General features: G+C 43.9%; 3 protein-coding genes across 7 annotated transcripts; 2 read left to right on the plus strand and 1 right to left on the minus strand.

Moving 5' to 3' along the window:
• The first annotated feature begins 13,825 nt into the window (after positions 1 to 13,825).
• LOC108030781 (neuropeptide-like protein 31) lies at positions 13,826 to 14,283 on the plus strand. The gene is made up of 2 exons (XM_017103834.2): positions 13,826 to 14,133; positions 14,213 to 14,283. The coding sequence occupies exons 1-2, from the start codon at positions 13,833 to 13,835 to the stop codon at positions 14,281 to 14,283; spliced, it is 372 nt and encodes a 123-aa protein (XP_016959323.1). The 5' UTR covers positions 13,826 to 13,832.
• Positions 14,284 to 14,706: 423 nt separating this feature from the next.
• LOC108030900 (delta-1-pyrroline-5-carboxylate dehydrogenase, mitochondrial) lies at positions 14,707 to 18,965 on the plus strand. 3 transcript variants are annotated; one of them, XM_017104077.3, is made up of 8 exons: positions 14,707 to 14,837; positions 16,231 to 16,398; positions 16,608 to 17,081; positions 17,170 to 17,341; positions 17,398 to 17,585; positions 17,643 to 17,865; positions 17,933 to 18,300; positions 18,354 to 18,965. In XM_017104077.3, exons 2-8 carry the CDS (start codon positions 16,334 to 16,336, stop codon positions 18,586 to 18,588), a joined length of 1,725 nt encoding a protein of 574 aa, XP_016959566.1. In that variant the 5' UTR covers positions 14,707 to 14,837; positions 16,231 to 16,333; the 3' UTR covers positions 18,589 to 18,965. The 3 variants fall into 3 exon arrangements, with proteins under 3 accessions (XP_016959566.1, XP_016959568.1, XP_016959567.1); XM_017104079.3 differs by having other exon boundaries at positions 14,732 to 14,837; positions 16,235 to 16,398; XM_017104078.3 differs by lacking the exon at positions 14,707 to 14,837 and adding an exon at positions 15,939 to 16,057.
• A 1,645-nt stretch (positions 18,966 to 20,610) lies between these two features.
• LOC108030857 (nucleolar protein dao-5) lies at positions 20,611 to 24,506 on the minus strand. 3 transcript variants are annotated; one of them, XM_017104000.3, is made up of 4 exons: positions 24,299 to 24,502; positions 22,644 to 24,092; positions 22,230 to 22,388; positions 20,611 to 21,455 (listed from the first exon to the last, which is right to left on the minus strand). In XM_017104000.3, the coding sequence occupies exons 1-4, from the start codon at positions 24,395 to 24,397 to the stop codon at positions 21,303 to 21,305; spliced, it is 1,860 nt and encodes a 619-aa protein (XP_016959489.1). In that variant the 5' UTR covers positions 24,398 to 24,502; the 3' UTR covers positions 20,611 to 21,302. The 3 variants fall into 3 exon arrangements, with proteins under 3 accessions (XP_016959489.1, XP_016959488.1, XP_016959490.1); XM_017104001.3 differs by having other exon boundaries at positions 21,338 to 21,986; positions 24,299 to 24,506; XM_017103999.2 differs by lacking the exon at positions 22,230 to 22,388 and having other exon boundaries at positions 21,296 to 21,986; positions 24,299 to 24,504.
• Positions 24,507 to 24,527: the final 21 nt, after the last annotated feature.

A 24,527-nucleotide genomic window follows, 5' to 3' on the forward strand; every position in this document is an offset into this window, starting at 1 on the left:
CAATTTCCCTTGCCATTTACATGAATACGCAAAAATATGCAAAAATTGCAAGTATAGCAGCAAAACAAAACGAATAAATTTATTTGTGTAATTATTTTTGATTTTTGTGCATGTTTACCGTATGGCCAAAGCACACAAAATAATTGTTAAATTAATTGGAAGCTACGCGTTCGGCAAAAACTATACAAAAATAAAGAAGTTGCAGAATATCAGATCTGTGTTCCGAAAAAAGAACCCACTAATTGGCTTACGAGAAAACATGGGTCGAAATGACAAGCCAATAACAGAGAAATGTCAACGAGTCGGCAGAAAACAACCTACAAGACAACAACCCAATGGCACGGAAAATCATATAATCTAACGCACAGAAATCTTCCCTACGTTTAGCTTTGTTAAACACAACAACCCATTAAATGATAGATCTGCCTCAAAAAAATATATATTTGTAAGTATCTAATTCGTCTCTAGCTTTAAAACGGCTAATTTAAACCAAACGTTATGCATCACATTTTAAATAATTTCTTAAATATCACATTTTTAAGGAACATTTCTATAGAGGACGGCAAAGATGATTTTGATCCTCTTGGTCAAACAGCTATACAATTCTATATCTCAGCTATTTATACTGCAGAGAATACTATTCCCCTGGAAGCATATCAAACTGAAATCAGTTTAAATATATCGCGCACACAAATCTTCCAGAAAAGACTGAGAAAGGTGGGGGCGAGGAATCAAGCTTGAAATGTTATTTTGCTGGCAGACTCGGCTGGAGATATGATATATCTAATGGCCATGTAAGGAGCATGTAAGCTCCCTCCCATCCACCTCCCATCCCCATCCCCCGAGTGGCATTGTCGGCCACATCAATCATGGCCGTGTCCTTGTCCAAGTGCACCGAAAAGTATGCAGCGCTGCTTGCACTTAAGTATGTGTATCTGTATCTGAATCTGCACTTGACTCCCCTGCGACTGTTTGTGTGTGCGTGAACTTATACTGTGGCCCACAGAAACCGCACAAATATGCTGGCTCCTTCTAGGCAAGATTTGTCAAGGCAACCGCATGGGGGGCACTGGAGGAGCCGTTTCCCCGGACCACTTACTCACACCGCCTCATTAAAATTTTGAATAAGTATTACCCTGTGTCGGGCCAAAGCCGAGGGTGCAAATAATTAATGAAAAGTAATATCAGCAGCACCAGCAGCCCAAAGGCAGCCCAAACCGCCTTCGTCAAACTCCGGTTGACCGCAGAAAGTGGCTGCCTCATAACTTAGCAGGCAGCTGTGCAGCGCCAGCTTTGGCATCCTAATTTGATTTGCGTCGGCCCAGGAAAGGCGTTTGCCACAGCTTTGGATTGAAGTACGGCCGCTGCGCCGCCCCCATTTCCCGATTGATGGCTTTCGTCAACCCAAGCGGTTTCAGGTGAGGCTGGGCAGAGGCCCAGCGGCAGCTTCATTAAAACTTTTACCTCGCCACGTTCCGCGATTCTGCAGAGCGATTGGTTGTGGTCTGCGCTAGAACTGGAAACAGAAAGGAAAACCGCGACTTTTCATCACCGCTCCGGTTGCCAACACGGCTCAAGATGCGACAGCTCTCCTAATTGCAACGCAAATCGAAATCGAAGTCGGGCTGCCTTCCCTGAGCGATATGCGTGCCATTATAGCAAAAGGCTACGGGTGTTGTCAGCAAAGCCGTCACAAGTAAAGCGATTGTTTTAAGAAAGATTCACTATTGGTTATGCCTCAATCCTTTGCACGAGTATTTGGGTCCCAGATCCTAAAGTTCAGATTTTTATTTCGTTCCCTTTAAAATTCCGCTTCGAACGGCTGCAAACGCACTTTGGGTGAAATTCTTAAGAGAAATAATTAATTGATTTTTGTGAGTGATACTTTTTGTCATGAAAATATAATTTTATTATTTCTTAAATATTTTTGGTATTCAGAAACATTGATTAATTTTCAGAAAAAAAATTGAAAATGATTAATTATTGCGAATTTGAAAAGACTATCTAAAAATGCTGTAAATATCATATCTACTTTGGTTTTCCACCTATTATAAGTAAATGATTTTTTATTTAAAATGTCCAAAACAATGGCGCCGTTCAGCATCTCAATATCGCAATTTTACCTCAAAAACTCGACTATGCAATTTAAATGATTTTCATATTGGTCCTAGCTTAAGTTTTTAACAGTCACATTATAAACAAATGTGATTTTTAATAAATTTGCCTTTGTAAAAAAGAAATCAGAAGCTATCGCAACTGAAGCAATCGTGGATACATAAAAACCCAAATGTCCTGAACAGTCAAAACGAATTTAACTAACTTTTTTTAGTAATCAGGGTGCAAGAATTGATTTATGATAAGTAATCAAAGATTATTTCCGTTCCCTGATTATTCAATTTCATTCGCTTAATTTAAATGATTTTGATCATTCCTTAATTTGCTCTTTCTAATTAGAGGCAAGGAAAATTGTTCTACGTAAGACTGTCAGCTTAGGAATGTTTGCCAACTTTTTCGATTCATGATTCCGTTTATAAAAAAGAATGTAAAAGCTTTCCAATTGCCAATTTTCATATTCCAGCATTTTTTCGGAAGAAATGCAGTTCCGGTGAGAAGCTGTGCTCAGCGGCTGTCAAGCAAATAACAAATAAAATGCCAAGGGGAGCTGCCGAGGACGAAGGACGAGTGCGAGTGCCTAGGCGGAGGCCAAGAGAAATCAACAAAGTGCGCCAGTTACAAATCAAAAGAAGGAACCGAAAAGAAAAGGATTTTTATGCAATTTTTTCGCCGCTTCTGCTATTGCTACTGATGTGCACAGAAAAAACTGGCGTTGTCGAATAACTCCTTTCGTTCAAGTAAATACATTTTTATAAAATTATGCCGAGCTGAATTTACTAAGAAAACCAAGCATAAATTTCTCAATTCGAGTACGATTAAAAAGTCATTAAAGGTTATTATCTTTATTATTTTCGTATGTTCACCTATTTCTGTGGAATCAGTTGTGTTATAAATATAAATGTACAAATTTATAAGAAAGACATGCAAGAAAGATATTAATATATAAGTTTCATGATAAATAAGTCATAATTTATAACTGCCTTGTATTCAAACTTGTCAATGAACTGCACGTCTTATTTCATATGCAAACGAATTAAAATACAAATACTAATACAAATTTTATATGGCAATTAAAAACATTTGAAACTGGAAATCAAATAATGTTCTACTTTATTCTTTAAATTGAAATGAAAAACTTAGTTATGATACTTTTTAGTGATTTATATTATATTTATATAACATGAGTGGTATTTAGCGACCTAAAGGTCATGGTTGGTTATACGAAAATACCACCTAGGAGACTGTTCTTTCAGTGAACTGCCCGGATGCCAAGCAGGAATACCAGCCAGTGGGTGGCAAAAGGGGGCGGAGAGGCGTGTCTGGGCAGAGGAGGCGGCTACACAAAATTGGCCAATTTACATGCGTTTGTGTTTTGCGCCGTTGTTGCTGTGCGAGAGGAAGATTGAAGTTCAATTTTGAGTTTTTCTGTGAGTGTGTGGGTGAGTCAAATGCAAAGTGGCAAAGTTGCAGGGAATTGGGAGATTGGGGTTCGGTTTCGGGGTCGAGCGTCGGGGTCGGGGTTAAAGGTTGCAGGCTGGAGGTGGTGGGGAGTGAAATTGCAAACTGCTGCAGCGTTGAAATGCCAGCAAAGAGTTTAAGCCCAGCCAAGCGAAGCACTCAAGAGGCATTAAGACAGGGACACAGACAAGAGGAAAGATAGATAGATGGATAGCTGTAGCTGAATAGCTGGATAGCCGGAGAAAGCTGGGAAGAGCTGGGAGAGCAGGGCAGGAAAATGAAAATCGCTTTGAAAGCGTCTGCAACGGAAGGGCTTTAATAAGCTCCAGGTGAATGGGAGTGGGATTGGGACTGGGACTGGGACTGGGTGGGCAGCTCGGGGGAACGCTCCTGGCAAACTGCGGTTTCCATGGTTTACTTACAATTTAAGCAGCCGTCTCCTTGCAGTTACCCCCCCCCCCCCCACGCGTTGCGTATACGCAGCGTTCCCCCCGACACCTCGGGATCGTCATGCAACCTTGGCGAAATGACAACATTGTTACTTGCATTACGCTAATGAGCTTATCAGGGCCTCCAATGTAACTAATGAACCGACCGTGGCTTTCGCTTGTGTTTATATTTATCCTCAGAGAGGACTTATGCGCCATGCCAACAAGGGCAGATTTGTTATTTTTGAGTAGCATTTTGGGAGATTACAAAATAATATAACTAAGAAGGATGGACGTGTGCAGAAATGTGCTCGTATAAAGCAAATGTGGATCGATATTGCAGAGTGAATGGTGCCTGGTCCCCGATTAGGTTTGCAATTGCTTTTAGTCGTAACTTTAAGAGTTTTATTTACAAATGGAAAACTCTATAAACATTTATGATTGAAAGTGTAAGATTGTTCTGTTCATATGGTCTGGAACATTTGCCTATCCAGCAAAACAGTTTAATAATTTACATTCTGTTTAGCTGCTAGATCCAGTACTTCATTTTATAAACACCTGCAGCTATTAAAAATGCCAGCTCCCGGTTAAAGCCTAGAAACCTCCGAAATTAACAAAAAGAATGTGGGCCGCACATCCTGATCCCTTCTCTGATCCGGCTTACTCCTTATACCAGGCTTCTTGCACCATGTGCTAATCCCAACACTTTTCACACTTTAGCCAAGGGCCCACAGATAGAAGTTTATCAACAGAACATCGGAAAATGTGCAGGAGTTGCAAACTTTGGCTGCACATTTGAACATTGCTCTAATTACTTGCCCCCATACGAGGCATAACAAAACAATTTGAGAGTCAGGGGGGGGGGGGGGGGAGGTGGCTAGGGGAGGGAAAACCGCACACATGCAGGACAAAGTATCCCGGAGGAGATGGAGATGGAATCAAGCCGAAACAGGAAACATCAACATGACAGAGAGGAGACCAGCACAAACATTTAACAATTTTGCAGGAACAATATTCAATTTCCGACTGTCTAATAAGTTTTTGGCCAGCACACTCACACGCAGAGGAGTTGGCCCATGTAATAAGCCAACTCTAGGCGTACGGACTGTCTATCCGTTCGTCGCCCCATTCGGAGACCCATCGCTCCCCATTCCCGCTCCATTCCCAGAACCACCCGACAAAACTTCCATTACTCAAACCAGAGCAGCGACGCAACATTTTCCTTTAATTTCCTTTTTAGTTTTTTTCGACGCCGAACTAACTTGCCGTGGCCTGCCACTGCGAACTCCTCCCCATCCGGCCATCCGTCCGTATCGCAGACCCGGAATATTGTCAGCTTAAAGCCGGCTATTCGTGCATATACACACCCACTTACCACGTGCGGATCCCTCAACTTTAATGAGTACCCGCGGGCCAATGCAAACACAACAGCAACGGCCAACGGGCCATATAAAATGCATTTCGAGTAACAAACTTTAAACACTGCGAACGCGTTCATTTGGGACCGCCACGGACGTGGATGCTTCCCAAAGGGGTGGTCCCCAGGACCTGGGTTCTTGGGGCTCTCCTAGCGCGACAGTTGCGGGCGAATAGTTGCGGGCTGCCTGCACAACAGTCAATTACGGCATGTAAAAACACATGTTTATGCGCCATGGTTTCGCGATTCTGGGTAGCGACTAAGAGAGGTTGGTTGGAAGTGCTTTTGTCGATACAATGTTGCTGGAAAAGGGAATTCCGAGTAGGCAGGCACTAGGAATAAAAAAATAGCTAGGAAGAACGCTATAGTCGAGTGCCTCGACTATCAGATACCCGTTACTCAGCTTAAGGGAGGAAAAGAGTAATGGGCGCCACCTATCGGCTTTTTCAGTAGATGTTATGTGGGCGGCGGACAGATGTAAGCGTTTTGGCGATTTGTGGGCGCCGATAGGTATTGGTGAGTTGATAGGTAGTGTGGTGAGTCGATAGGTATTGATGATATTATATCATAAAAACTGTAGCCGTTTGACTGTTCTAGCTCTTTTGGTTTGCGAGATCTCTGCGCTCATACGGAAAGACAGACAGACGGACAGACGGACATGGCTAGATCGACTCGGCTTGTGATCCTGGTCAAGAATAAATATACCTTATGTGGTCGGAAACGCTTCCTTTTACCTGTTACGTACTTTCCGACGAATCAAGAATACCCTTTTACTCTACACAGGTATAAAAAGCAGGTCAAGATTTGTTCTGCAAGCCAAAATGACCAAAAATAATGTCTGCTTAGACAAGAATCTTCAAAATACTGATAGAAAGTATACCCATTTAGACTTATAATATTCTTCTTTATATGGCAGGGGCGATTTTTGGTAAATTAATTTTATTGATAACTTAAACTAATACTAAATACAAGTATGAAATAAATTGATATCATTTCAAAAGGGTCTAAGCCAACGTAGTTTTAACAAAAAGAACTTACCTTATAAATATGTATTAAAATTAAATGGATAAAGTGCCATTTCTAGTTAGTTCGAACCGCATAAACGTTATATATTTTCGCTAGGCCTGCCCCAAAGTAAATACAGCATGTGCCGGCCGCTGTCGAAGTCGGCTCTATAAGGCCGACCTCCTCCGCCCCTTCGGGATCCAAAGCCATGCAAATAGGAGCCAAATGAGTATTGGAAAGGGGCAGACATGGGGATTCGGCCCAGAAGGAGCTCGAAGTGGGGTCGAGGTGCGAAGGCCTGCTGCGGTTTACACTGCCACCATGGAAATGACAGACGATGTAAAAGAGTTCATTAATATTGCAGGGTATGCTCACGATGACGACGGGGACGGGTCAGGGGTTACGGCAAGGAAAGAATGAAAGGAAGGACACCAGCAACAACAAACGAGGACACCGTTTTGACTGTGCGCACAATTATTTTGTAATTTGTCATATTTTGTAGGCCTCGGCTCAGTCAGACGTTGCACTTGCACGGGACGGTGGCGGGGGAAATGAGGTGGCTGGAAGATGGGCCAGGTCATCACTGCTTTGTCCAAAATTTCAAGCAGCAAAGCCTCGGACTCAAGTGGCCTGACGGCCTACTAAATAGGAAATGTGGGGGCAGAAGATGCACTCAACTACACTATGACTTAATCGAATTTTGAAGAAATCAAACAAATCTCAAATTAAGTGTTACCATCTATTTCTTTTGAGTTGATTTTATAAAATAAAAGAAGATTTTGGGTCATTCCGCGTCGGCAAATAAAAGTTATAAATAATGGTCGTTAAAAAGTGCGACAAAAGTGACACGTCACTTAAGTTTGCTTCAACAATATAATAGCTATTTCTCTAAGTGAGCCATTGAATATTGTAGTTCTGCAAATGTGCAATCAATTGATAATTTTGTTTATACTGAAGACGTTGCAATTTGGGGCATTCAAAGCGTTAAAAATTCACAACATATCATACTGAAACAAAAACGGAATAAATATAAAATCAGTATACACATCATTTCTCTGTACCAAGAGCACAGAAGATCGCCTGCAAACTGCATAATTGTTTGTATTTTACGCTTCACATGATAGCTAAGCAAATCTTTTGTTACACTGCCTAGCAGAGAGAACCCGCTCGTTCTCAACTGTTCTCTCTCTTAGCCTTTTTGTTAGCCCTATGCTTTGTGTGCACTTTCTAAACATGGCGGCGCCAAACAGCGGCTACCTCAACCTACTTTTGGTTCCTTCGCCCGCTACACAGAAAAAAAGGTATTAGCTTGGGCTCAATGTATTGGTTTAAAAAGGTAGATAAATTCACAAGACCCCTTGTCCAAGCTACCAATATCAACATGACAAATAAAACTAAATCTTTAAAAAGCAAACTCCAAGTGTAAATGTATTTTTGAGTGTAGCTGGGACGCCGTTGTTCAGACTTTAATAGTCAACCCCTCATACCAACCCGCTATTTTCGCCCCTTGGTTAGTCAACAGAGAAAGAGGCCCAGTCAGTCAGCCAGTTTTCTTGCCCGTGTTGTGCTCCGCATGTTTACCCAGCCCCGACCCCTCGGCCCCTCGTAGTGCCACCCCGACGGAAAGGTTTCGCCTCATCATGTGCCGCCCCCCACAATTATACCCTACAAATGGTGGGCCAAGAAGAGTTTCGTGTTAGAGCGAGCAAACACAGGAAAACATGGTATGATATTTAGAACATGTTGCCACCTTTGTTGGGATCCTGCCTCTAAAGCCAGACTGCTGCAGTGCAAGCTTTTGGATCTGCACTGTAATGATAGGCTTCAATAGTTAGCTATGACTTTAACATACAAAATAATTAGCTGTTTGTTTAAATAATATTGGTATTCAAACTAACGCATAATAATACTAATGATTTATTTTTACTTACAGGTAACTATATTCCCCCCGACTACTTAGTGGCCTGTCCCTAAAAAGATGCACTAATTGTCAAGTTTCTGTTATTTACAATAAGCATCCTTTTGGCATCCCGAAGACTTCTGCTCAACACCATTGCCAGAGTATCATCAACTTTTACACTTTCACATCAGCCTGTTTTTGGCTCTCATAATTCTGGTATGCAGTACTTCCAATCCACCGCTCTTGGTTCCCTGCTCGCCCATTCCTTCGGATTGCGCCCGCTGCTTCTATCACTTGGTGCACATTTTGTTTGTATTTCAGTTGTTTTTGTTGAATTACATGCGCACATACAGAGGGACAATATTTATTTAAAACTTATGCCCGAGGCCTTTCATTACTGGGCTCGGTAAAAATATATTTCACTCTTCTATCCTGCCTCTTTCCCGCCGTCCCTGGCTTCCCCCTTCATCATTTTGTGCCGGCCGTTTCTTGGTTCTTGTTACTTTTGCGCTGTGCAAATGTGCGGAATGTTGCTTTGTGCCCCCCATTCGCTTTCTTCTCCGGCCCCTTTCTTTGCTCCCCGGATTTTTGGTCCACGGCTACTAAGTGAAAACTGTTCGGTCCACGGGGCGGCTGCCTTCGCAGTCTTCGCCTAGTTAATGTACTCGTAGCCCGCTCCTGCTCCAGATCCTTTCAGAGCCGCCACCTCGCCGCAGACCGCACCACATCATCGCCCCCAATTATGACGTCTAGCGGAGTTTTAATTAGTCTTCGTACTACTCCCCACTCAAGACCCCGATCCTGCAGCTCCTCTCCCCTCTGCACTGCTTGTGTCCTTGTGTCTGGGCCATTGTCTTGCCTCGAAACGAGCCAAATGCATTATGACATCGCAGCAAAATAGCCACAGTTGCTGAAATTTTTATGCGATTCACCAGGGAAGTTGTTTTAAAGTAGAGTGCGCTTCAGAATTCTCTGCCCTTATGGCAACACAAAGAATGGGCGAAAATTAAATACAAGTGCTCTCGTAATAGGTGAAAATTATTTTTACATCTTCATCAAAGTCAGAGGCGGAAAAGTAGTAGATCTCATTAGGCAGTATAAATCTATGTCAGCTCCAAATTTGGGTAAAAAATACAACTAACTAACTAACTAACTAAATTATTTAAGAATTCTGTCAAACTGTTGAATGTATGTATTTTCCAAAGTATCAAAAACACTACCATATCAATATACCTTCAACATGTCACTGAAATAAAACATCAATCAGACAGCCATCTACATGAGAACCCCATAAAAGTACTCATATTTCCCAATGCAGCATTATAAACAGAACAGTTGAACAGTTGTTCAGCACAGTCGAAACTCACCCGTCAGTTCAGAAGCGCAGAGTTTGCTTTAAATTTCGCTTTGCTAAAATGGTTAATTAGTTCGAATGTTTTCCTGCCTGCTTGTTTGTTGTTGCGCGACAATGTTTTTGGGCGCCAAAGTACAGTCACCAACACAGCGGCAAAGCACGCACAGAGCGACTGTTATTAGCTGTCGAAACTGTTATTTCCCCGTCTCTTTCCCACTCACTCTCCCTCTCACTCTCTCTTCTGCCTGTCTTTTTCCCTCTTTTGGAATTCTGACGTCTTGGATGGTGCACTTGATCCGCTGTTATCGGTCGAAAATCGGTTTAAATCGGTCGAAAGCGGGAAGGGTTTTGGTAATTTTGGGTACTTCTTGCTTATCTCCTTTCGTCGAACTCGGTCGGCTGATTGATGGATGCCAGAGAGCACACACTGCACAGGGAACACACAACCTGACTGAGCGAAATTGCACAAATAACTGAATTGAAATACCCCCCGCCTCTCACACACACACCCGCAGGGAAGGGAAGGAGAGCGAGAGAGAACCAGTGCGAAGGAGGGAGAAAGCATGCCTGCTTCGCTTATTTTCGTTCGAAAATTTCTTACAAATTTGCTAAAACCCAAAAAATGAGCAGAGGAGCGCGGTGCACTCGAGTGCATTTTAATTGATTTTTCTTCGTTTTTCACCCGGTTTTCACTCACAGCGGGATGGCCTGAGTGCTCGCCTCCCGCTCGGTCCCACGCGGCGTATGCGTAACATCGCAGTTGCATTCGGAGGCTCGAGTGAGTTTCCCCGGACTGAGTGAGTTGCCAGTGGGCGATCTCCTGTGGGTCAGGGCTCCGGTTTCTCTCCTCCATAATTTTAAGTTTTAATTAGCTTTTTGTTGCTGCTGTAATTTCGACAGCAAACAAAAGTTGCTGCTGCATCAAATTTTAAATTAATTACACGTAAGGATGCTGAAAAATTGATGGCCCCGACGAGGTTCCATTCGTTTTGGACAAACAATTAGCATTTCGCTGTCCCAAATACAACGCAGCAGTGGGGGCCAAATGAAAGAAAAGTTTCCGGAAGTTTTGAGAGGGATAGCTTTCATTTTTTAAGCAGGCAGTAGGGAGAGGAGTTAGGCTCGGTGTAGACAAAGTTTGTAATATGAAAATTGCTCGTTTGGGGAGGAAATTACGTGGATGGATTGGCGGCCGGGTAGAAGGACCCTTTTCGATTGATTCAAGTCTAGGACGTACTTAACTTTTATGGAGTCTTTTGATAATGACTTAATTATATGAGCTTAAAATTGAACCCTCTCCTTGTCAGTTTCTACTTCCTTAGGTGATTTTTATATTTCAACAGAGAGTGCGGGAATCTAGTTGTGTACAATAGTGTGGTCCGTAGATTAGAGTCTTAATCTAACCCTTAGGTATTGTGATTTAGGTGTTGAACAATTGTATTCGAATTATGAACCTGATTAGTTACTCCCCCAACAATGCCATCGATGTCACCGACTATCAGATAGCCGTTACCCAAAGGGGAGTGTGAAGGAGATAAGGGATTCTAGAAATTTCAGACTTTATTAGCTTAAAAGTGGTTACTGAATGGACCGGTTGGAACCATTGCCATGTTGGTATATTTTGGTAAAAAAAACTTTTAAGATTTTTTAAACTATATAAAAAATGTGTACTAGACGGGTTTAGCGTTTTTTCCCTAAATAATCAAATATGCTCTTCGCAAGGTGCTAAAGAATCTACATGTCATCGAGATCTCGGCATTCATACGGACGGACAAGCACCACCCCTTAAGAAGGAATTTATAATTGCTCAAAAAGTAGGTGATGTCACAAAAGTTTGTGTGGGACTTTTACTTGTAAGGACGCAGAAATAGTTTCTGCGAATATCACAAAGTTTAATTTTGTGTTCCATTTTAATTTTAACAAAATATTTAAATGTGGCGCCAGCCAGACACACAAACGGTCGGTCTGGGCCAGTTCGACTCGACTATTGGTCCTGATCAAGAAAAACGCTTCCTTTTACCTGCTACCTACTTTCCAACGAATATAATATACATTTTTACTTTACGATTACGGGGGTAAATATGGTAAAAGAATCATAAAGTTATACTATTCAAATTCCTTTCGTGTTTGAATGTTATCTACATTAAACACTGATGTTAGGTTGTGTACAAGCCCTGATAAGGTAAAACTCTTGAAGATAGAACAGGAATATCAGATAGCTCCCTAAAAGAGTTTTTAAGACATTTTGACATTTTATTTTGCAAAATCGGAAGTGGCTTAACAAGTTTGGCTTTCAGTTGTTTAATTGTCGACAGGATTCCCATTGTGTATATAAAGTGTAGTAGGATTTAGATGTTAAGTGGTCTACTTAGATGTAGTAAGGCTTACATTGACAGCGATCCAGACAGAAGACAAACTGCCAAGCCGAATTTAGCTGAAATTTTACTCGGACTCAAAAAACTCAACCTAGCCCGAGCTGGGGTGTTCCGAAATCCGTGCCCGTCTAGGCTTGAGCATGCGCAATCGGCATCTTAGCGGAGCAACTCACTCACCTGGAGAGCAGCAAGAATGCAACACCTACGCGACTCAAAAGCACACCTGGCAGTCCCAAAGTAATGCGGGCGGATAGGGAGAGCCCCAAGCGGGGGTGAGAGGGAGAGGGAGTGAGTGAGCGGGCGGAAACGAACGTCAGCTGCATGGGAATCCAAAGGCGGGACGATTCCAATTGTGACATTTGCCATTGTTGGCCAGTGTAACGACACACACCTACACAAATGAGTAGGAAAGCAGCGCGGCAGGCTTTAAATATTTATGAATGAAATGTTGTATACTTTTCGGGCACATATGCAGGAACTAGTACAAAGAAAACCGTTCTGTGCAGTCGTTCATTAGTATAAATAAGTAGGTTTAAAGCCTGGTATTAATCTCTCTCAAAAAGGCGATGAAACGAAAATCTCTATAGATCCTTTGGACTACAACAGTTTTAGTCTGTACTTTTTTATAGAAATTTTAGTTTTGTTGCTTTTTTGATAGCGGTAAGTATTACGTTTAAGGTTTAAAAACCCCTGGCTTCAATAATGAGAGTGGAAATAGGTCGTAACTAAAAACAGGATAAATTAATTATGATGGACTTAAAGGCTTAAAATATTTAATCCCATAAATATTATCCCATGTCTTATACATTTGCTTCAATGACTATCAATTTTAAACCTCTTATCTGTAAAATATGTACATTTGCCTTTACTTAACCATTACTTGGTATTAAAATGTGATGGGCAACAGGCATCATCATAAAGATTTTGTTGAATAAAACTTAAGACCAATTGTTCATAAAAACGATTTTTAGGAGATAGGAACAAAAAAACTATTGTCTTATTAAAGACCTAGACGAGTTATGATGCTTCCAAAACTTGACAACTGCAATTTATCAATGCTAGATCTTTAGATAATAGTGCAAAAACTCGGAGTACTACAACCCCCATCGATGCATGACCAAGGGTAAAGTCTGGCTCAAAAGTCCCTCACAATAAACTCTCGGCCAATGGCCGAGCTAATCGCAGTGGAAAACCCGAGTACCAATACGGTTCTAATTGTATCAGAATTACCATGGTTGACCTCATCCGAAGGGCGTTGATGAGCATTGACCACGGTCCAGGCCGGCAGTGAACCTCAAAGAAGTGGAAACCACCGACCACAGGTCACAACGCACATGACTAAGCGGACCATCAACCAAATTTAAGGTTAATGACTGTGTTTACGGAAAATAAATGAGAACTCTGGCGAAAAAACGGCTAACTAATTTAAATTGATAGCAAAACGGCAAGCAAATCAAGTGAGATGAGTAATCGGGCGAAGCCCAAAAGGGCCAAAAAGTTTTGTTTTGATTTGTTCCATTTTAGTTAATGCGTACTAAATACCTTTGAAATGCGTTCATAGGGGGATTTAAAATATTGCGTATACGCCGCTGGGGTCATGCACGACCGAGCAAACCGAGCACCCACTGATGGGCAGCCGATTAAGGTCCATTAAAAAAGCGTTTTATGCTTTAAAAATTGCAAACATTCGGCGGGGAATTCTATAAAAACAGTTGATGCCGGACTTTTTCCATTCAGTCAACGTTCGAGGATTACACGCCACAAACACGCCAGCAAAGTCATGTCAGCAAAACAAACGAGCAGTTGCCTCTGGTTGGGCTTGGTCCTGGTCGCAGTGCTTCTGCAGCCTTCCGAGTGCCAGTACTACGGATATCCCTACGGGTACGGAGGGGCCAGTGCGGCGGCGGGATCGGGCTATGGAAACATCTACGGCAGCGGCATGTACGGATACCCCTACAGCTACGGCGGATATCCGTACTACTCGTACCCCGGCTACAACCCCTACTCCATGTTCGGCGGAGGAGGGTATGGACAGTACGGGTACCCCTATGGCGGATATCCCTACGGGGGCAACGGCATGAGTGAGTAGTCCGACCGCGCGTTCCCCCTTCCTTGCACCCGAGTAATATTCAAGTGTTCTGGACCTGCTTTCTTCTCTAGACGTGGCCTACGCCAGCAGCAGTGGAGGATTCGCCACGGCCAGTGCGGGCGGGAACGGGTACTACGGCTGAGATCAGTGATATTCGCGCCCTAAGCTAGATTTAGTGTACATACTGGTTAAGCTTCCTACTATTTAATGTGAATAAATATAATAGTTGTATAATTCGTTATTATAGTCAAGGGTACTTGGGCAGAGGTCAAGTGGTCCAAAGGGTGTTTCTCAGTTTGGGATAGAAAACAGTCCTAGGGGCTTTAACTCTGAAGAGTACAATGACAATGTTATTTAAAACCACACCTTTTTAATTATTATAGCGGCAATAAAATATTCTCCTAATTCGACCCAGAAAAAGGAACACCTGAAGTACATTTGAAGATTTGGCAACATTTTATTTGCGGCGCAATTCGAATCCAGAGCAAAGTTGGCGCTCACTCGATATCTGTGGCCAGTGTTGGCAAGTGCGCGGCAGCAAGAGGCCGATAATATATCGGGCTGCCGATAGGTCCCGGCCGTTAGCCAATTCGACTGTTTCGACCAAATAGTCTCGCGATTCGCGAAACACAAAACAAAAGCACAGACGTCGCGCTCTCGCCGAATTCCGCCGCCGTCGCCTGAAACTAACACAAAGTAATGCACAAAGCAGTGCAAAAATTGCCCAATAATCGACTTTAAAGCTTGAAATGGGGATAAATGGGCAGTTTAAGGGGGAAGGTCAATGGGCGGCATAAAAACATGCATTGCGTAATTGGGGCCAACAAGAAAAACAACCAAAAACAAAGCCAACTGACTGCATTCTAATGCGCCTGTGTGTGTGTGTATCTACAGCTGAGTTGCGAATTTATTTGTTATTTATTTGGCCTCAAAAGCCAACTTATTGAGTACGTGCTTGCTGTCTGCCTTCTGCGGATGAAAATCAATGTCTTCAATACTGCACAGTGAATAGAAGGGAGGTCAAAGCAGCAGAAGTATGCTTACGTTAAAAAGTGCTTGCTCCACATTTGCGCCACCTTTCTCCCTCACTCCTCCGCCGTCTCCTTCCCTCTCACGGGGCTGCTCACGCGCACCGTGGGGTGTTTTTGCTTTCTGCGTACCGCTTCTGCCCGCACCCCCTGCCCACTGCTCGCGCCGCTTAATTTCATAAATCAAGGCAGCGTCAGTTAAAAAACAACAAGAACTACTTCTGCTCGAGTCCCCCTCAGGCCCCTTTTCTGTCTTTCTCGTTTCGGCAAGGGGAAATTTCCGTAGCCACCGCACAGTGGGAATGGACGGGCAGCCGCAGATGAAACTACCTGCCATCGGTGTTTTTATGGGCAGTTAATTGAGTGGAGCCCTGCTATGTTGGCAGCTCAAACTCTTAAAGTCGAATAGCCTTACATTATACCCTGGCATTATCAAAAAATTAGACCCCCGCTACACTGCCGAATCTACAGCTCTTTAAAGCTCTTGCCACCATCTTAACTGATAATCAATCAATCTGTCAATTTATACAATAAAAGCGTTTTAACTAAATTAATTAGAATAATTATTGAGCAAACAAAATTTGTGTTGTCAGAATGCGGTTTAACGCTTATGTTCTCTAAGTAACAAGTAATACGTTCCTTAACCACTCAAAATAGTTAGTTAAAACTAAAATGTACCAGTCTTTTCACAAACCTCTCCCACTGTGCGCATCGAGGCAGAACAGCTGATGCTCGTCAAATTTTAGCTTTTTGTTTGCATATAAAAGCGCTTAACGTGCAAGTGTGAGTGAGCGGGGAAACTTGGATATCGATAAAAAATAAACTATAAGGAAATCAGTCGTCAGTTCAATTGACAATCATTCCAAGTTGGTCTAGAATCGCTCGGCAGTACGTACTTTTTCGCCTCGCAGTGTTGCCTTATCTGGGGGAGTGTCTGGGGCTTCACGTTTGGCTGCTTATCAAAATCACGCGACTCAACGCGGACCCCCAATGAATTGCCAAGGTTGCTGATAAATGAATGCTAATCGAAAGTTTGTCCGTTCCGCTGGCTTATCGCCCAGATAGCAAAATTCTAGGTGGTACGAGCCGACGACGACAAAGAACTCTCTAAGACCGCTTATATAACTCGGCAGCGAAGCAGACAGGCCCCCAAATCCCGACAAGATGTTGCGAGCGCTGCGAAGTTCTTCCTCCAGGTGCTCCAGTCTGCAGCAGAGCGTGTTGAAGAGGTAAATTAATACTATTTTCTGAGAAAACTAATGTTCATTACAATAAAGGCCTATCCTATTCATGTTATGAAAGACGTTGTGAAGAATTATATAATTTATAGGGTAATACTTGTATTTATCGATGAATGCGCATATTTGTTACCTATTTTGGGTTAATAATGTTTTCATTATTATTATCAAAAACTCAATACATCACCTTTTTTATGCAGTTACACTCGCAGTCTGGGCTCTGTGATACCGGACCTCAACCTGAAGGACTTTCCGATCGCAAATGAACCGATTCTGGGATATCGCAAGGACTCGAAGGAGCGCAGGGCCCTCGAGCAGACTCTGAAGGGCACTTCCTCGAGCTGCGAGGATATTCCCATCGTGATCGGCGGCAAGGAGTACAAGACATCAGAGGTGCGCTACCAGGTCATGCCCCATGACCACCAACATAAGCTGGCCAGCTTCTACTACGCCGACAAGAAGCTCATCGAGAAGGCCATCAAAACAGCCGTGGAGACGCAGCCCAAGTGGGACCGTGTGCCGATCGCAGATCGTCTGAATATCTGGGAGAAGGCAGCTGATCTAATGGCGACTACTTACCGCCAGGAACTAAACGCCGCCACCATGCTGGGTCAGTCCAAAACGGCCATCCAAGCTGAAATCGACGCGGCAGCGGAGTTGATCGACTTTATACGGTGAGTGAACAAGAATGAAGATGAATGTTTTACACATGTAATATGGCTCTAGTAATAAGAAAACTTAAATCTCTACCTTACATTACAGAATGAATGCTTACTTCCTGAAGGAGGTCACTAAATATCAGCCTATCAGCGAGAACATCAAGGTCACTAAGAACTCTTTGCGTTATCGTGGCATTGATGGCTTCATCGCGGCTGTCAGCCCCTTCAACTTTACTGCCATCGGCGGCAACTTGTCCTACACGCCAGCTCTGATGGTAGGGCTAGTCTGTCCTTGAAATTTCCAATAATATAAAAATAACCTTTTTCCCAGGGAAACGGTGTCCTGTGGAAGCCCTCGGACACTGCCATGCTGTCCAACTGGCTTATTTTCAAAATTATGCGCGAAGCGGGAGTGCCCGATGGAGTTGTTAACTTCGTACCCGCCGACGGGCCCGTGTTTGGGGACACCATAACCGCCAGCCCCCACCTGGCCGGCATCAATTTCACCGGTTCAGTGCCGTAAGTAATTGTCGGTCTATTGATTTTCCCATTGAAACCCATCCCTTCCGGCTACAGAACCTTCAATCGCCTGTGGAAGCAGGTGGGCAACAACATTGACAAGTACGTGAACTTTCCCCGCTTGACTGGTGAGTGTGGCGGCAAGAATTTCCACTTTGTGCATGCATCAGCCGATGTTGAGTCGGTGGTGACATCCACGATACGCTCGGCATTTGAGTACTGCGGTCAGAAGTGTTCTGCCTGCTCGCGCATGTATGTGCCGGAGTCCCTGTGGCCACAGGTAAGTCCAATAGGCATCCGATTACGAAGTTTTCGCCACGCTGATCTGTTGAAACCCTCACCCACAGATCAAGGAGGGCCTACTGTGCGAAGCGTCGAAACTGAAGATCGGCGACGTTCAAGACTTTAGCAGCTTTACGTCGGCTGTGATTGATGACAAAGCATTTAAACGCATTACGAGCTATATTGAGCATGCCAAAAAGTCCCCGAACCTGGAAATTCTCGCCGGCGGCACGTACTCCGACAGCAAGGGGTACTTCGTCAATCCGACCATTGTCCTCAGCAAGGATCCCAAGGACCGCATAATGACCGAGGAGATTTTCGGCCCTGTCCTATCGATTTATGTGTATAAGGAGTCGGACCTCCATGAAACCATGAAGCTTGTGCACACCTCAACCAAATTTGCTTTAACCGGAGCAGTATTCGGCCAGGACGAGTAAGACGAGTCCCCAAACAAGGTTACCTCTATTGCATAACGTTTTCTTGCAGGGAATTCGTCAAGTGCGCTCTGCAAGAGTTCAAAATGGCCGCCGGAAACTTCTACATCAACGACAAGTCCACCGGATCAGTGGTAGGCCAGCAGCCATTCGGCGGTGGTCGAATGTCAGGCACCAATGACAAGGCCGGAGGACCTCATTATATTCTGCGCTGGACGTCACCGCAATCCATCAAGGAGACTTTTGTGCCTCTGCGTGACGTCAACTATCCATATATGTGCGAATAAGCTGAATAAAATAGGATGTGAATGGAGAGTGGGATGAGAATTAGTAAAAGCAGAAAAACCCGACAGGAATCTCATATAACTACTAACTATATAAATATATATAAATGTATTTTGTTGAAATAATTTTAAACACCACCCCATGACCCTACTTCGTAACACCTATATACTTCAGTTAGCTACAATTTGTATACACACACTCTAAGAATCTCAGAACTACTCATGAGTATGCCTCTAAAGGGATTGTAAATTGATATGCTGATACCTTCGAACCACAAACACACCGTGACATGGTTATTTTAAATGAATACTATGTAATATCATTATTTTAACGTACGATTATACGCAATGTGATTATTTAATTATATGATTTATAATGACACGGCCCGACTTTTGTTTTTATCTAAACCGGTATTACTAGTATTTCGTTACACCCTTTCCAGTTATAAACTACATAATACGCGTCTATGTACACACCTAAGTATGTGAAAGCAAACACTTGACAATACATTTTGATTACTAAACGTGGAAGATCATGAAGAGATAAACTGAAACCTAGTTGCATGTAACGTAAGCATCAAATTCATATAAATAAATATTAAATTTCAAGGCTAATTGATGTATTTCTGCGCCTATAACACAAATCTATTCTACTATTTTTATTTTGGCATTTGCGCTTATTTGACCAAAACTAGATTTGTCGGAAAGTATGTAGCAGATGGAATAAGCGTTTCAAACACCATAAAGTATACATAATCTTGATCAGGATCGCCGAGTCGATGTAGCCATGTCCGTCTGTCCGCTTAACGATAAGATCTCGGAAACCATATAAGCCAACATCTTGGTATTTCGCTTGCAGATTCTTGGGCTTCCTCCGCAGCGCAAGTTTGAATTTTTTAGTTTATTGAAAATATTTAAATGATATAGTGTTCTTATTCATAAAAAATTATATTCAATCGAACACTGAACTTTGAACTTTTTTGTTAGAAACTTTTCTATTTTAAATCACACATATTTGAAATTTTGTTACCGTCTGCAAAATTATAAACGCAAAATTTTCGGTATTACATAAAACAAGAAAGGAAGTTAACTTCGGCAAGCCGAAGTTTTTATACCCTTGCAGTTATAAGAAATAATCCACTTTAGTTACATGTGCGTGTTGCTGACTTCAGTGATATTAAAAAACAAATTATTTCATTATTTTTTTCAGATAATTTTTTTGACATCTATATGTTAAAGTAGTCTAATTTTTATTAAAATGAATTCGAAATTCTTTGAAACATACAATATTATTTTCCCAATATTATAAGATAATATGTCAAAAAACCCCAAAGCTATAATTTGTTTCATATTATTTTCCCACCAAGTTTCCGATCGCTCCTATGACAGCTATATGATATAGTCGTCCGATTTTGATCGAATTTAATTCGAAATTCAGAACTAATGGAAAATTGTTATTTTCAACCTTAGAAGGTTATATTTCAAAAAGAACCAAAGCCATAATTTATTTCATATTATTTTCCCACCAGTTTTCCGATCGTTCCCATAGCAGCTATATGATAAAGTCGTCCGATTTTGATAAAATTTAGTTCGAAATTCAGAACTAAATAAAAAATGTTATTCCAAGCGTAGGAGGTAATATGTTAAAAAACACCGAAGATATAATTTTTGTTCAATTTTTCCCCAATAGTTCCAAGGGAGCTATAAGATATAGTTGTGCGATCCGGCTGGTTCCGACTATATACTACATACAATAGAAAGAAGACTTAGGAAAGTTTCAGCCCGATAGCTTCAAAACTGAGAGACTAGTTTGCGTAGAAACGGACAGACAGACGGACGGACATGGCTAGATCGACTCGTCTAGTGAAGCTAATCAATAATATATATATTTCATGGGGTCGGAAACGTCTCCTTCACTGCGTTGCAAACTTCTGACTTCTGGCTGAAATCACTATACCCTCCTGCAAGGGTATAAATATTGGTTCACTGGATCGCTGACATTTCTGGATAAAAAACTACAATCGGTTTAGTTTTTAAAAATACATGTATTTTTCTTTCCATTTTACTTAACTTGAACTAATTTTAGGGTTTGTCCATTTGGACAAATTTGCGATCTAAACTTTGAAGTATTGAAGTTCTGACTGGATCTTACATTGTTACTTTTTTGAACCAAAAGCTGGTTATCACCACAAATTAACGGGAAATGTATTGAACACCAATCGTATTAGTCAGCCCTGTTTGCTCAAGCGACTGGCAATCCGATGGGTGTTATTTTCGATTTCTAATAAACCTTTTTAAATAAAGAATAACGATATTGGTTACATAAAGGCAATACAAATAAAATGTATAAGGATTTACGTCTAAAAAGGTTTATAGGAAGTATTCCGTTTACATCTAGAGCGGTCAGAAAAGGAAAATTTTTAGTCCGGTAAAGTCGTAATGACCATTATTTAAAATGTGACTAAAATTTGCCAGGTCAGGGTTTACTGTCCTTAGGATTCATTCCGAGGCGCTACTCAAATTTTTTCCATAAAAGTTGGAGAAAATTTTCGCAGCACTCGGAATGTGCGGACTACCTCGAGTCAAATTAAAAGTTGGAAAGAGTTTACAAGTTGTCGAAATTATTGCATAAAGGAACTATTCTACATAGTTACTCCTATGCTTACAGACTAAAAGTATCCGTAGAATATTGATTATTTCATAGTGTATGTATAAGTCTAGTCAAATTTTATTGAATTGACTCCTATGTCAATTTGGCCGCCTCGATAGCTGCCGCGCTTCTTCTTGGTCTTCTCGTGTTTGAAGGACTTGCCGCGCGTGTGCTTCAGGTCTTTGTTGGCCCTCTCACCCCAAGATCCGGCCGCGTTTTTCTATCGTGGTTTGCAAATAATATAAACAGGTTAATTCGATAACATAACTGCAAATGTGTGTGTGTTTGCGGGTGGGTGGCGGTAACTAAGCTATTTTTAATTATCGAAGGTGATCTTCTTGTTAGGCTTGGGCGCCGACGAGTCGAACGATTTGTTGCCGAATCCACCGCCGCGGCCGCCCCCACGGCCACCACCGCCCCGTCCGCCAAAACCGCCACCACCTCCACGGCCGCCTCCGCCACGTCCTCCGAAGCCACCGCCGCCTCCACGGCCACCACCTCCACGTCCGCCGAAGCCACCACCGCCTCCTCGGCCGCCACCTCCACGTCCGCCACCGCCTCGGCCTCCTCGCTGGTTGTTGTCAAAGCCTCCGAAGCTCTTGCGATCGCCAATCTTCTTGAAGCCGCCTCCTTCACCGCCAGCCTCCCCGTTGTTCTTGTTGGTCTCCCAAGTGCTGCGATCCGGGCGTCCGGAGAAACCTGAGCCGCCCCTGCCGCCACGCCCGTTGTTGTGCTTCTTGAAGCCGCTGTCCTGAAAGGAAAAGAAACGCCAAAGAGGCGAACCACAAATTAGCAACGATTTGAAATGCATGTTCAAAATAAATCAGGAAAGTGCCACAAGTGATTTGAGTTTTCTACGCGGCGCATCTTGCTAATTTGTGTGTCCGCCTCTCTCGGCCTCTCAGAAAAACCCCTAATCTTCGCCTGCTCCTGAGCCTTTTCCCCAAACACACACACACCCACACGCGCGACTCAAATCCATTGCGGCACTCACCTTCGCCTCGAAAGACATGTCCTGGACTCGGGAGTCCACCACCACATCCTCGGTGCGAACTCTTCGGAAAGGTGACCGTCGGCCACTTCCCCCTCCGCTATTGTTGTGCTGACTGTTTCGGGTGTAGTTGTTGTTGGGTGTGGAGGTAAAATCATTCTTCTGCGAATGGCAAATAAGTAAAATATGAACCGTCGGTTCAGGATTCGGACAAGTGGTGGAATTCGCGCTGTTTTTAAATGAGACAGGATTTTGACTACCTCTTAATTTTTACCAAATATTGAACGAGAATTCTATTACTTAAATAGTGTACATTAGTTTAAAAAGCATTTTCAAATATGGGTCGTTGTATATGAAGAACTTTCGGGCAGCAGATAACTGCAACATAACGACCCTTAGTAAGGAACCCCGATTTACCTGTTGATCTCCGGATTTGACAAAGTTGCTGTATTTCTTGTTCGGGGTAGCCTCATCCTGGTCTCCACCACTTAACTTGCGCTTCTGACCGGACTTCGCTCCGCCGTTGGCCACAGCCTGGGGCTTGACCTCGCCGGCCTCTTCGCCAGTGTCACTGTCGTCGCTGCTACTCTCCTCCTTCTTTGCGGGAACAGCAGTCTTCTTCACAGCTGGCTTCACCGCCGGCGTCTCATCGTCGCTAGAGTCCTCGCTGCTTGAGGCGGCAGCCTTGGCCGGAGCCTTGGGAGCAGCCTTGGCCGGTTTCTCATCCTCAGAGCTGTCGCTATCGTCCGACGAATCCTCTGAATCGACTTTCTTGGCGGGAGTAACCTTTGCAGCAGGCTTGGCCGCCGGTTTCTTAGGAGGCTCCTCCTCATCAGAGTCGCTGTCTTCGCTGGATGTGTCGGCCTTTTTGGCTGGTGTTGCCTTTGGTGCGGCAGCTACCTTCTTGGGAGCCTCGTCTTCCGAGGAACTGTCATCACTGGAGGAAGCAGCCTTCTTAGCTGGAGCCGCCTTGACTGGAGCCGACTTCTTGGGTGCCTCGTCCTCTGAAGAACTGTCCTCACTGGAGCTATCAGCCTTCTTGGCGGGAGCAGCCTTTGCGGGAGTAGCCTTTGCTGGAACTGCCGCCTTCTTAGGCGCCTCGTCTTCCGAGGAGCTGTCGTCGCTAGAAGAAGCGGCCTTTTTGGCTGGGGCTGCCTTCGCGGGAGCCTTTACTGCGGGTTTCTTATCATCATCGGAGTCGCTTTCCTCGCTGCTGGAATCGGCTGGTTTGGCTGCAGCCTGGATCGCAGGCTTCTTGGCTGCAGGCTCGTCATCGGAGTCGCTATCATCGCTTGAAGATGCCGCTTTCTTGGCCGGTGCAGCCTTGGCTGCAGGCTTGGCGGCTGGTTTCGCCTCCTCCTCTGAGCTGCTGTCTTCGCTGCTAGAAGCGGCTTTCTTGGCAGGTGCAGCCTTAGCCGGTGTGACCTTAGCGGCGGGCTTTGCCTCCTCCTCGGAACTGCTATCCTCACTGCTCGATGCAGCCTTCTTAGGAGTCGCCTTGGCTGGAGCTGGCTTGGCTGGTGTCGCCGCCTTCTTGGGTGCCTCGTCCTCCGAGGAGCTGTCCTCGCTGGAGGAGTCTGCCTTCTTGGCAGCGGGAGCAGCCTTGGTCGGAATGGCCTTTGTCGCAGGCTTCTCCACGTCCGAATCGCTGTCCTCGCTGCTGGAAGAGGCTGCCTTCTTTGCTGCCTTGCCGTTTGTCAGTGGAGCTGCTGGCTTCTTAGCTGTCTCTTCCGCCTCTGAGTCAGAGTCGCTATCATCGCTGCTATCCGCCGCCGTCGCCTTGATGGCCGGGATCTTCGTGGTGCTCTTGGTCTGGTAGAACTGCAGAATCTCACTCAGCTTCGGCGTGTTTTTAGCTACGCTAGCCTGGGGGGGTTGGAAAGAGAGAGATGTTGGTTAGTGAACACGTGGTCAGCGAGGCGGTTTGCTTTAACAAGTGGGCGGCTCAAAAGGGAACCGTTGGACTGATCGGGAGTCCTGCTTCCTTGTCCTGCTCCGCGCGTGCCGATGCCCACGTTTTCGGTGCAGTCGAATCGAACACATTGCACTTGCCGCCTTGCACTGACACTTACCGCCTTCGTCTTCTGCTGGAAAACCTTGGCCAGGTTCTTGTCCTTCGACTGCAGGTACTCCAGAACAATCGCATCGCTTAACTTCAGCAGGTCCGTCATGATTGTTCAAACTATTTCTCTATATTTTCCGTCCGCACTTAATTCCTAGCCGCACGCTCGTCCACACAAAAAAGAATGCGCACACACACGTGTTTTAAGTTTTCGGCAGTATGGCAGCACACGCCGGCAG

The sequence above is a fragment of the Drosophila biarmipes genome, chromosome 3L (genome assembly GCF_025231255.1).
Source record: "Drosophila biarmipes strain raj3 chromosome 3L, RU_DBia_V1.1, whole genome shotgun sequence".
In the NCBI taxonomy this organism is placed as follows: domain Eukaryota; kingdom Metazoa; phylum Arthropoda; class Insecta; order Diptera; family Drosophilidae; genus Drosophila; species Drosophila biarmipes.